At 49.9% G+C, this 13,483-nt stretch overlaps 1 protein-coding gene across 1 annotated transcript in view; it reads left to right on the forward strand.

Moving 5' to 3' along the window:
• Positions 1 to 3,576, forward strand: part of ADAM33 (ADAM metallopeptidase domain 33) — a 32,218-nt gene extending 28,642 nt beyond the window's left edge. The window contains exons 22-24 of the mRNA XM_075499465.1: positions 149 to 312; positions 1,089 to 1,106; positions 2,393 to 3,576. Of these exons, the coding sequence (XP_075355580.1) occupies positions 149 to 312; positions 1,089 to 1,106; positions 2,393 to 2,444 (234 nt within the window). The 3' untranslated portion in view covers positions 2,445 to 3,576. The remainder of the gene's footprint in view (positions 1 to 148; positions 313 to 1,088; positions 1,107 to 2,392) is intronic.
• The last annotated feature ends 9,907 nt before the right edge of the window (positions 3,577 to 13,483 follow it).

The raw sequence follows: 13,483 nt of genomic DNA on the forward strand, positions 1-13,483 counted from the left end.
GATAATGAGAATATTTTAAGGTAGTTTGGGTGTTGTTGTTACATGCTTTGAAGCATCTCAGCTCTGCAGCAGGGAGGAGAGGTTTGTAGGAGTTCATTGGATGCTCCTCTAAGGATGTTGTCTCTCCCCATACACTTTGTGATCCCAGGTCATCCCAAAGCACCAGCCCCCCCGTCGACCGCTGCCTGGAAGTCCTCTTCTGGCCAAAGAGCTGCCTCCTGCACATGGACAGACCCTGCTGGTCATGGTCCCTCCTACCAACTTCAAGGTGTCGGGTACAAGTGCCATGAGCCATCCCACGAGGCCATTAAAGTAAGTTGAGAGAGGAGTTGAACTATCTCCCACCACTGCTGGGGTCCTGCAGGTGGACACAGTAGGGGGTCTTGTGGGTCACGTCTGGGTGGGACATCCCAAATGTCATTGTGGTGTGCTCTGGTCTGCCCCTCGTGGTGTCTTCACTGTGACCTGGGTTTCTCCTGCTCCTCCCAGATACAGCTTGTGTGTACAGGCCAGGCTGCTGAGGAGCAGGGGAAATGCTCTGTGCTCTGGGGTGTGTGGGTCTGTGCACGCTGCTAGAGCTACAGAGGAGTTCAAAGCCCACCAACGTTGGGGTAACTGGCCTGTAGGGCATTGCAGATCTTTGGTACAGGGCATTTGGGGGCAGCAGCAAAAGGTAGGAAGGAAATCAGAAGACGTCCCAAATTCTGCTACCTGGGGAGCAACTGCAACCAAAGTATTTGTCCAGATGGGGATGCTACGTGCATAAACAATCCCGTGCCCATGCTCCTTCCTGCATGGTGCAGGAGAAAAGCCTGCCCACTCGAGCGAGGTACCTGCAGGTGCCCAGGGTCTGCAGCCATGCCTCCATCTGGCCAGGACCCCACAGGGTTTGGCCGATGTTGGTCAACAGTGACCAAGGTTGGGACTTTGGGACTTGTAAGGTCCTGATGGGTTAAGGGAGATGCCATCCTTGGGGGTACATGTGGCCTCCCATCCCAGAGCATGGAGGGAGCTGTTGGTGTTCTGCTGGGGGACAGTGGAGTGAAGGGATGGACATTGATGATCTCTTTCTTCTTTCCTCCCTGCAGGCCGATGCCACCTCAAAGGTGAGTCACAGACACCATGCAGGACCATGGGGACTGCTTGTGGGGGGATGGTCTTTGGTTAAGCACTGGGCTGGGAACCAGGAGACTGGGAATTAAGCGCCTGCCTTCCCAGAGGCTCCTAGATGAGCAGGACGTAGCTCCTCTGGGTACCCCAGCAACAGCAGGGCTTGGGCACCTGTGTCCAAGGGAATGGAGGACGTGCGTTTTCCAGTTCGGAGCAGGGAGATTAAGTCCAAGTCCTTTACAATATCACTACTATTTTCAACTCTTGCTATACTGCTAAATCCTCTGGGTATGGGTCAGTGGAGCCTCAAGGGATTGCGCTTGCATATGCTCCTGCTAGCCAGGCTTGTGGGCCGTATCCAGCCAAGGAGAGAAGGCACCATGCTGGACTGAAGTTGGCCCTCGTCCCCAGACAGTCTGCTTTGCTAATTACTGCTTTGACCCTCTTACCCTATATTAGGTTCTCATGCCTTTGTAGTTGCCACCACAAAGAGGCTGAATATGCCCCAAAATTTCTCAGTATAACTCAATCCCTATAGCTCATCTCTTCTAGTAGATAGAACAGGCCTGTTCTGTGGTCCCAAAAGAGAAGGACTTTGCACATCCCGGCAGCCAAACTCGGCTCCCTTCCCCAGACGGTGTAGTTTTGTCCTTGCTGCCCACTGAGAGCAGGTCCTGGCGTCTTCTCTTGAAATGGTGCCCATGTCAGAAAGTGTAGACTGGCAGGGCCAGACTTGTGCCAGGGAGCAGGACGTGCCCATGTCCTGGTCCGTATTCATTACTTGACACCACCAACATGCTAGGAGAGGGCCAGGGAACTGTTGCCTTTCCTGGATGGATGGATGGATGGAGGTGAGAGATTTCATGAATTCCCGGGATGGACTATAGGGTCCGTATTGGGTTGATTGATTTGGTGATGTCTCTTGGTAGTGCACGAAGCACCTTGGCTGTTCTTGGGAAGCCAAGAGCAGTAACCCCTCAGGGGATGTCACTCCTGCAGCTGGTGGGCTCCCAGTTCTCACTGTTGGTTACTGCCTGGTGTCACCACATGCTTTGGTGGACTCTGCGTCCTGTCAGGGTTTTGAGGGTACACCAAAGGAAAACACTTGAAAACAATACAAAGAGGACATGGGTGACCATGACAGTCCCAGGTCCCCTCTGTCTCAGGGACAGCAGCTGGTCTGCCTTCCCTGAGCTGTGGAAGGATGGTTGTGGTGGAGGTGGTGGATGCTTGGTCTCTGCACTCAAATGAGTTGTTTCCTTTCTCTTTCTTCTCGCTCTAGGCCAGTCCCAGCCGTCAAAGTCCAATCAACATCCTTCCCCTTGAAGAAGTGACAAACCAAGGACACCTTAAGCCCATCCTTCCTGAGCTGGCTCTCCTGATTTGCACTGCTGCTGGCGACAGGGGTCTTTTATTCCTTTCCTGTTTTATTTGTCTTTTGATACCAGAGGACTATTTTTATAAGACAGAATATGTATTCAGCACAAAAACTGTAGTGGTGGGGGGGAGGAGAGGGGAAATTGGTACCATGACGTAACTAAGGGTTGGAGTGGGTTGGTGGTGGGGTTACCCTGATGGAGACTCCACCACAGCTCCTGGCATCGCTTCCTGGCCAATTTACCCCCCGCTTCTGTTTCTTCTTGACATTGCACATGGACTGGGATGGGGTGACTTGGGGTCAAGTGAACGTCCAACACTGACGAAAGATGCTGACGACAGTGGCAGCAAAAGCCGTGTAATATCCTTCTACCTACCTCCTCCTTCTCCTCCAGGCCTGGTGAGACCCCACCACCACCCATTGCCACCAGAGTTCAATGCTGGGCATTGTCTCCGGGGAGACATTTGCCATGAGAGAAAAGTGGTTTCCAGTTTGGACTGTGCCATACAGTGCTGGGATATTTCCATGAAAGATCCAAGTTCTCAGGCTCCTCCTGGCCTCCTGCCTGATTGCACAAGAAAAAACCCGTGACAATCCTGGGGTTGTACCTGGAAGGAGAAGCTATCTGGGAGACAATTTAATGTCTGAAGTGCTGGTGGCAGCTGGTAACCAGGGTGATTTCAAAGGGCTCAGGAGCCCTCCATAAACATTGCATGTTCCCTGCTCATGGGGCAAGCCCAGCACTGGCTCTGCGAGCTGCTAACATTCTGCTGTCTAAAGGGGAAAGGAGCCACAAGCCGGGAACAAGAGCAGAAAGACCTCCTGCCTGTATCATTGGCTTGCCCAAAGGCCTTGGCCAAGCCATTGCATTTCTTTGTGCCTCAGTTCCCCCCCATCTGTAAAATGGGGGGTAATACCTACCTCACAGGGGTGTTGTGAGGTTTAACAAACTGATGTCTTGAAAGGGCTTTACAATCCTCAGATGAAAGGTGCTGTTGACCTGCACAGTGTTATACTGTGCCACTTTTCTGTGACTTGACAAGCGGCTCTGTCAGGGTCTGAAATGAGAACAAAGGCTTTGTACAGTCCCCTGGCTCCTCCGGCTCTTTTCTTGCTCAGAAGTTCCCTGAGCCCTTAGACACCAAGGTCTCTGGGTTCCTACCACACCAGTGCAAACAGATCCCTGGAGCCCCTTCCGTAAGCCCTTCAACTTGGGATCATTTGATCCAAGTTCTCTGGGTTCCTACCACACCAGTGCAAACAGATCCCTGGAGCCCCTTCTGTAAGCCCTTCAACCTGGGATCATTTGATCCAACTGTGTGTGACATGCCAACTACCCTGGGGTAGATCTGATCTGACCTAGGACAAATCTTATTGAGATGTGTCCAACCAATGTAAAGGTAGTTCATGATGTAGGCTCAGGGACAACCCTTAGGAAACTGTGCTGGTGTTTCATTATCCCCAGTGGGTAATGAAACTGAAAATGGGCTACTAATTGCAGGTTGTGGTTAAGGCCACCTTAACCTCAGCTGTCTTTACTCTCTTATGATCAGGCTTTGTTTCGAAGTCTTTGGTCATGCACGTGGGTCTTCCCTGAAGCAGCTCTGGTACCTCTGTATCTTTCTTGGTTGGTGGATATCCAGGAGGGATCTAGGATCCAGCATCTCCTCTTACTCTGATAACAAGTCACAAAATCACGGAGTCATTTAGGTTGAAAGGGACCTCTTGAGATCATCCTCAGATGACCTCCAGAGGACAGAATAAATGAACTGGTCCCTAAACCTTCCCAAAGTCCCATTCTTTTGGGTGATCTCCCAAGGACCTCTGACATATTCAGACTTGAGGAAGAGCCTATGGAGCTCCTGGAGAGGGGAAATGCTGCTCCCTGCCTATGAATGTCCTCCCTTCTGCTGTCCAGTATAGGTGTTAGCAGAGGGTTAAACACTTGGAGACGGTTTGGAGAAGTCACGGCAATGATGAAATGGTTGAAGAAAACTTTTCTTAATGAGGCGGACCATTTAGCTTAATGACAAAGTGAGGGATGACAGCACAGCAGTCAAAAAAACCCACCTTACTGTGAGACCAGCAATTGAATGATCACGTCAAGCTGCTGCAATGTCCCTGGGCTTGGATTCTTGCCCATTAATGTCACCTACCTGGCCATCACACGCCCTTTTGTCTCCTCCTGTTGCCAGTGGAGAGATGGGGAGTTCACCCTCTACAGCTATCCAAACTTCATGAACAGTGCAGAGCTAGGACACGCGCATTTGGGGGCGAAATTTGAGCTATTCAGGCTAGAAAGGAAGTGATAGAAACCCCCATTTCTGATCTCAGGGATCCTGCAAAGATGTACTGGTCTAGGGCTCTGCTCAGCATCACAATAAGTACTCAAAGATATTTTCGCCTTTCTCAAAGACCCTTTCTCTTCCTGGGAGATGTCCTTGCATGCACCAGTGGATTTTTCTTGAGGCAGATTAGCTGTGCCCTGGTGCAGAATGACCCATCACATCCCTTTTCCCCAGGCAGAGCAACAGTGCTGAGAACAGCTCTTCCAGTCCACATGCCCAGACCAACCCATCTCCTCTGCCCTTGAGGTTCAAGCTGGCTCCCTGCTTGGAGCACAGGTATGAGAAGATCATAATTTAGGGGTGACGCACGATGGTCTGTTTTCTGGCTTTGTCTAATCTGAGATGGTCACAGGGAGTGCAGATGGATGATGTCCATCCTGATGCATCCACAAATGTAAGACGTGGCCTATGGGCCATGGGACGGGCAGGACTTGAGGCCTGGTTAGAGAAATTCATGAACCCAGGGAGGGCTTTTGGGTGTCCAGATGACACTAGATGGCAGCAGATGACCATGAAAGCCTCTGCTCAGCCTTGCCTCTGAATTGTTGCTGGGGTTTCTAGGACCAGATCCTCAAGTGCAGCTCTTCTCCTTGCTCTTTCTCCCCTGTCCCATCATCTGCAAAAATCCATTAAAAGCATGAGCTGGGCATGAAAGCTGCCGAGTGCCTCTGATGACTCGTTGAGCTTGCAGTCCGTCCAAGTAGAGCTTTCCCCTTTATAAAGGGGTCCACTGCCGCTTTTGGGTACCTTTGGAAAACGACAATAGGAGAGCTGAAAACCCAGAGCCCTTCGCCGCACTGTGTCTTCAGCATCAAAGGCACCTTCTTGGCTAACGGAGCCTTGCTCAGACAGCATGTGCTTGGTGAAGGGGAAAGGGGAAAGCTCCCGTGATGGCGGTCCTGGATCAGTTGTTTCACTGAAACCTGGGGGCACTGAGACGTGCATCGTGGTCCCATCTGCTACTTAAAAGTCTTTCAGTCTCCCTAAGGCTTGGAGGGGTGGGTGTGGGATAGAGGATCAGACCACTTTTACCTTCATCACCTTGGTGTTTCTGGGTGCTTGTCCCAGCTTTGCTGCTGTATAGGCCAACTCATATATCATGTCTGTCCCTGTATGCACTTTGAGGTGGAGATCAGCACCAGAGTGAGCACACGGAGTGCTGTAACCTGCTTTAGCCCATCTGCATTTTTTGGCATTGGCCTAGATGTCTCTTGTGACAAAAGTGTCCACAAAATACTGCATCTGCTGGGAGGATGGGCCTCACCGTTTCCCCTCCGGTCAAGTAAGGGAGAACCTGGGACTGTTATTACGGAGACGTGTGCTGAAACTCTCCACCTCCAGTGAGGTCTTGAGCAAGGGCTGAGTCTGAGAGGCTCAGGCTGATGCTTCACTGGTGGTTTGAGCAGCCCTTTTGCATGCATATTTCCCATTTACCCAGTGGTACTTGTATTTACCATGTGGCAGATACCACAGGTACCATGCTCTTCCTCAGGCATCTATATCAAATTCAATGGCTTTAGATTGTACACGCTGGAGGGAGCAACCATTTTCTTAATTACCAGTAACATCTTGGAAGGCAGGATGGGCCCATCCCCTTGGTCCATCTAGTCAGATATCCAATTTCCAACAGCAACAAGATCAAAGAGCAAATCCCAGCTCCTTTCAGATTTTAACCTCAAGACAACAACAAGAGCAAAGCCCAGCTCAACAACAAGAGCAAAGCCCAGCTCCTTTCAGATTTTAACTTCATCCCTGATGGAGCTGGGTGCCAGCTCTTTCCTCTGTCCTGGTATAATTGCTCTCATGTTCTTCAACCCTCCAGCAACGGAGAGCCCACACCGCTCCAGGGAGCATCTTCCTGTGCCTTCCTCCCCATGGTACAAATATTTTCTCCAGCTTTGGTCCAATTTACCTGTCTCCGTCTTCCTCCTACACTGAGGTGCTCCAGGTCCTGTGCAAATGAAATGGGGGAGAAGTTAAGCTGGGGTAACTCGGGTGAGTCGTCTCCAGCGGTGTCTCTTTCTCTACACAGCTGCTCTTCTCTTGCTCTGTCTCATCGCTGTCAGCATTCTCGCCAAGACTTCTGAGGTCCCTGCACACCAGGCACTTTGCAAACAGCAAAACTGAGAGCTCGTGATCCAGCCTACTATGAAATTAGTAGGGACCTCTGGGCTTTCTGGACACTTTCACTCTTACCAGGGCTGATTAGGAGGTGTAGGAGTGTGCGTGGGGGTGTTTTAACATCTCCTAGGCTTCCTTTTAACACGGTGGCCTCCTTTGAATTAAACATCCAGGTGATATCCAGGCACAGCCTCAACCCAGGAGAAAGGTCCTACTGAGCTGATAGGGCTCATTTGGGCCCATTTGGGCTCGTTTGGGTCCTGGAGGTGGCCAATGAGATGTGGCACCACAGGGAAACAGCTCGAGTGGCAGCGGAGGGGAGGCTACAGCCATCTTCATCTCCATGCTGGCAACTCCACCTTGAGACTGAGCTATTGGTTACAGGCAGACCTGGCCAGGACACGGGGCCTGGGTTAGGTCCTGCATTTGAGGCAGGACTGACGTAGCTCGCTGGAAGGAGGACACCATGGTTCTGTGGATGTCTGACCCCAGAATAGCTGCCCCAGCACATTGATGGGCTCATTGGGACTGGCTGCTTTTCCCTATGGAGCAGAAGCAAGCTCAGCTTGCAAAGGGACTCAGGACTATACCTTCTTGGTCTTTTCAGGGGGTCACTGTTGCCCACCACACTTGTGATGAAGCTGGCAAGATATCCTTGCCCTTGGGCAAGTCGTTGCCTCTGTCTCCGTGCCTCGGTTCCCCTCAGTTTGTGAAATGGAGCCATCAGTCCTTCATCTGTCCCACCTGTGCTCTGTCCTGCCTAGTCAACCTGGGGTGCAAGAGCCACAGCAAGAGGCCACGTCCTCACCCACAGCAGCTCTGTGGGCTTCTGGCCTGCTTGGGCTCTGCTGGGGTTTCCAAGGGATGAAGGAGGATGTGGAGGAAGGGCCAAGCACTGGAGGGGGCAGGGGAGAGTCCCCAGAGGTTGAGTGGCTTCCAGTGAGCTTCAGAAATTGGGGAGCTTTTCTGGAGCACACTGGGGAAGTCACCTTGGGACAAGAAGTATCCTCCTTGGCTCCCCGGAGCCTGAATTTTGAGGTGCACCAAGTTTACACCAAGTTTGTTGTGGGTGTCCTGGCACCAGGCAGGCTCTGTCCCCTGGGATGCAGCACGAGGTGACGTTGCTAACGTAAAATGTAAAACCAGCTTTTTAAAATTTTTCTTATTTAATGCTGCATCCTGGGGTGGGAGAGATGAGGGGCATGGACACCTGAACTGGGACCACACAGCCGCAGACAGGCAACACACTCACGGGCATACAGAGCTGCAGGCAGGCAGACGCATGCACAGAGCCAAAGGAAAAAAAAAAAACAACCAAAAGAAAAAAGGAAAAAAAAAAGGCAGTGAAGCGGTTAATGAAGAGGCTCCTGCAGCTGAGGATGTTGAACCATTCATCGAGCGCCTTTTCTTTCCTTTTACTTTATTTGTCTTTGGCAGAAGACAATTGCTCTCTCCACCCGTTCCTGCCGTTCGGGGGCTGATAGCTCTCTCCTTGGAGCCGAGAATGGTCCCATTAAAAATGAAAGTATAAAGCACAGCTTGATTTTAATTCACTGTCTCAACATTTCTATATATATGGAGAGAAGGAGAGAAATACATTTATAATATTATACACACACATGCTAAAGACTGAGGTCCTGTTGAGTGCTGTCACTGAAGTGTTGCCTAAAGCTGATGTCTTATCTCTCTAATTTCCAAGTATTTCTTGGAGAAGTGCGTGTCTTTCAAGTCCCAGTGCTATGAAGTACAAAGCGAGCTTGGAGATGGAGCACTTTTGTGTCAGCAGTGTCAAAGCAGGATGCAGCTCTCCCTCTTCAACTTCCCTTTCTGTTTTAAATCGTTGCTCGGAGGAACAAATGAAGAAATCAGTGCAACTTTGGACAATATTTGGAGCTGAGGAGAAGCCCTGTCCTGTGGCTTCGTGATGATGTGGCATCTTGATGCAAAGACACTGCTTCTGCCATCCGCCGTGGTTTGAAGAACGTCGGTGAGTGGAGGCAGGGCTGTACCTGGATATCAGAGAGCACGTGCAACGTGCCTGTTTTGGTCCCAGATGCTCAGCTGAGATAATCAAACCAAACCATCCCAAAGAAGTAAAATTAGGAAGTTGGAGAATGTAGAAATGGGGGTGGAAACATCACAGCGTGGCTTCAAACGCGCTGCATGAGACCTAGGTGTCCAGCTCTTGTCAGCAGATGAGATATATAAATGAAGGAGGAGCTGTTCTGGCCTAATTAGCACAAACCGAATTACTGCCTTGAGAAACACATCTCAAAGCTCTTTTCCTGGCCTCCTTTACACCGTGGCCACTGATGATATGCTGTGAGATGTTTGCAGAGGATAATCATGACTAGCCAGGGACTGAATGGGGCTGACAGTGCCCAGGAGAATGGCTGGGTTTGCTATCACCTCTGCAGCCCGCACCTCCGCTGTGCTTGCCTGCAGCGAGGTGCTGAAGGTCAGGATGTTGCTCACCAGCCTTCCTCCTTGGTCAGGGAAAGCTGGTGGGACACTCGCCCAGGGAGAGAGGGCTGTTTATTGCAATTACTGCCACTTCTTTGGTACCCAAAGGTGCTTTAGAGAAATAGGTATAAGATGAAATTTTTGTCATAAAGAGATCATTTTATCTTTATTGGGTTTGCATAAACATAAATAAAGAAGCTGTTTCGGTCCAAAGTAGCCTTCTGTGACTGAGGGACTTCATGCACTTTGTGATCCCTAGGCTTGCAGAGCAGGGAGCTTTGGTCATGTCTATGCTCGTAGATTAAAATGTGCTTGCAAATGTTTTGGGGGTCCAGAGGCCAATGTCACAGAGCAGTCTTCATCTGTGTTATTAAATTCTTCTACCTTCAAAACAAAGTGGCCATCGGCAAACTGTCTGCTGGGATGATTCATGGGGCACATAAGTGGCTGACCCATGCAAGAATCATATAGTGCTTTGTGCTAAGGCCAAACGTGTGCCAGGAAGGACTAACAATTCAGCAGCTTGAGTTCAGTCCACCGTTCAGTTCACGAGTACAGACACAGCTTTTGGGACTAGGCTGAGAGGGAATATATTTCATCTCTGTAGCTCTCCTCAACCAAGGATGGTCCATTTTTAGCCCTCCTGCTTCTGGCTATGGTTGGTAGGAAATGGGTGAAGACAAAAGCAGAGAGTCCTTAAGTCATCTTAGACAACATTAGTGCAAACGGCCTGATCTAAGAGGTACCTTTAAATGTCTGGATGAGGAGTCCCTGGTGACAACACCCATTTTCACTGTGAGAAGCCAGTTATTCCTGTGGTCAGTGGTGTATATGAGGAACAAGAAAATGTGAGCACCCTTGCAAGGCCCCTTTCATTTATGAATAGTCACCTTACCATTCCCAGCTGGATCAACTCGATACAGCTTTTGGACTAATTTTCTAGCAAAGCGTGAATTTACCCTTTTGGATTCACAGCAAGATTCTGCTAACATGAAGAAGGGCAGAAAGCACAAGGGGAAGGGCAAGGCAGAGCTTACAGCTGCAGGACAGGACCTACCATGGTAGGACTTCAGTCTACCATGAAGAAGACTTCAGTCTTCTTCATAGAGGGTCTCCAGAGACTGAAACCGCACGCACATGGTGGCCCCATCAAGACTGCTCCTGCTGTGCAAAGGTCTCCAGCCATAGATACATGTGTTGGGGCAGGACCTGAGGTGAGTATATGCATCAGGTCAGACAGGTAGGACAGAGGTACAGGTGTCATCCAGGGCACGTGTGACAGGAGGTACCTGGTCTCCATTGGACTTGAGGTGATCAAAGGCCAGAGTCCAACCTGTCAAGCTATTCTGCTGGCTTTGCTTAGTGAATCCAAAATGAGGCACAGTTTGGATAAACAGCCTAATTTTCTCCCGGGCATAAAAATAACAGGTGGCTTTTTCAACTATTTTTGTTCTGCTTCATTTTGTTGGGTTTCTTCCCCCTGCTTGCCCTTTCCACAAAGAAAAGCCATGGCTGCAAGACAAAGTTTAGTCATTCTTTGAGTTTCAAATCATTCCTGGCATGATTTTTTCACCACACAGTCTCCTCAACAGTGTCTTTCCCAGGAGGGTTTTACACCTGTGAAGCTTTTGTATTGCAAGCAACTCAGGTCTGAGTCAAGGTATTATCGTCCGTTCTTGTGCCTTGTCTCTACAGGGCTCTGTTCTCAGGCACTTTATTAGCATCAGTCGTGTGGTTTGTTCTTTGCATGTTTTTCGTTTTTATACCAGCAGTGAAAATAGCTCAGTTCCCTTTGATGTTCCCTTGGATGGAGCTCTTTTTTTATTTTTTCTCTTCCTCTTTTAGAGCAGAAGCAGAAGAAAATCAATTTAAACAAGATGCAGAAAGGTTTCAAAACACAGTCTTAATCAAGTCAGCTTTGCCTCCGATCTTCCTCCGGCTCAGCCCTGAACCACCCCCCCAAACCTGGCAGTTAATGACAAAAGAAAATCAACGATGACACACTTTGAAATCCTTGGCACTGAGTGACACGCACAATACTTAAAAAAAAAAACAAACCACCAGACAATTGGCTGGAGAACTTTCTCCATTAAACTTCAAAAAACCACATTGTTTTCTGGGATGGGAAATGGCTGCTCTTCTGCTCTGTCTTGTTAGAGAACAGGCCCTCGAGTATAGCTAAATTGAGCTCTGCTGTATTTTCAGCAGGAGGTCAGGATCTTCTCCAGGGCTTGCAGAGCTGAGACTGGGCCATCCCAGACATCCAGATGATGCTTGTCCTGCAGCACACTGGGAATGGCATGTGGCAGGGCTTGAGGATGGAGGAGCACAGGTAGAAGTGGCGTGACTGCCCTTTTGGATGCCCATGTGCTGGCTCTTCAACACTATTCGGACAAAAGCTTGGTGTAAGAAGAGCTTTGAGAACTGCTGGCCCTTTTTCTCCGAAATGGTCTTGGAAGCTTCACACCTGGTCTGAACTCTGCTACCTGGACCTTGCTAACTCTGCAGAGAGCAGAGGTCCTTGGACGTCGCTCAGGTAGAGCTTGCAATGCTGGTCTGTCCTTGAGAGCCAGGGAATGACCATGGGGTTGCTGGCAACCACCCCAGGACAAACGCTGCTTCTGATGGAAATCCCCTGGTGCTGCAAAGCTCTGTGACCCTCTGGATGGGACAAGGTCCTCTCTTGGTTTGCAGAATATGAATTTCATACATTCCCAAGAATTGCAGACATGCTGGTTGGAAAGGACTTCCGTCAGCTGCCTAGAGTGTCTGCTCAGAGCCTTTCCTCTTCTTCTTTCCAGGAAAAAAGGCCGGTGGTGATTGCATTTAGTGTCTGGTCAATTCTAACATCCCTGCCAGCTTCAACAAGGGAGTCTTATAAAACCTGCTCTATGCTGGAGGGACAAGTCCCATGCTGAGTAAGAGCCAGTCCCTCCTTCTAAGACTCCTCAGGGCCCCTTTCAGCCCCTGTCCCCTGAGTGACAGCTGTATGTCCATGTGTGTGGGTTACACCGCCTGCTAGGGTTGGGTTGTTCCAGCTCTGTTGGTGGTGATTCACTTTTTTACCGTCACAGTTCTGCAAATGACACAAGGACTCTGCCAAACACTGACCCAGCCCCAAGGCCTCGAAGATCTAGCACATTGCTAGTTTCGCCACCATCCACCTCCAAAACAACATCACACTTGACGTCTTCATGACTCCAGGGCTGACTAAGGCTCTCTCCCAGTTATTTCCCCTCCTTACAAGCACACAATGGGAGTTGCTGCATTTAGGACCCTGCTTGCTTGCTCTGCCGATAAAGGAGGGCCAAGCAGACTTTGTGCAAGACCTGATGCGAGGTGGACTCTGTACTTTCTCCTTGATCCCTAATGACCAGCAAAACTCAGCCTGGAGTGAAAGCAGGAGACGGATGGTTTGCAGCAGAATACCAATTTTGATGATTATACGCTGCACCGACACACCATCAGAATAACAGGGGAAGCTGATGGATTTGGTAGCGCCGGGCGGTTAACGTTCTGCCTTGTTTTGCCTCCTGTCATTTTGTGGTGCTAATGGCTTCTCCGTGATTTGTTAGATTACATGACCTCAAGGACACCCAGCTCCCTTCTTTTCTCTTCCCTCCTTCTCTTCCCGCGTGTGCGGACGTGCACTTTTGTTTTAATAGAATCTAAATGACACGTCTGTGCTTTGGACAGAGTTCAGGAAAGCCATCGCAAGGACGGCGAAACCACAAGCATCCTATGAATGATTTCAGCTGTCCCTTGACCTGTTCCAGCGAAGAAGCTGGGGGGCTATTGATTCAGCTCAGGGCAATTGTGCAGGTTTTTTGCTGAATTGGCTTGGCGCGTTGGCTGGAGATTACACCTATTTTCATGACGAGAATGAATAGCTGCTGAGCTGTTCTGTCTGCCTGCTACCCAGCGGGACTGGGAATGGGGGAACTGCTCCAGAAAATGCTACTTGATGCATTTCCAGTCACAGGCCTTACTTCACCATCACCAGCTCATGGGACCAGAGGTGATGCCTGGGTTGGGGAAGCCAAGGTCTTCCTAGTTCTCAGGA

This window comes from Mycteria americana, chromosome 4 (assembly GCF_035582795.1).
Source record: "Mycteria americana isolate JAX WOST 10 ecotype Jacksonville Zoo and Gardens chromosome 4, USCA_MyAme_1.0, whole genome shotgun sequence".
Classification (NCBI taxonomy): domain Eukaryota; kingdom Metazoa; phylum Chordata; class Aves; order Ciconiiformes; family Ciconiidae; genus Mycteria; species Mycteria americana.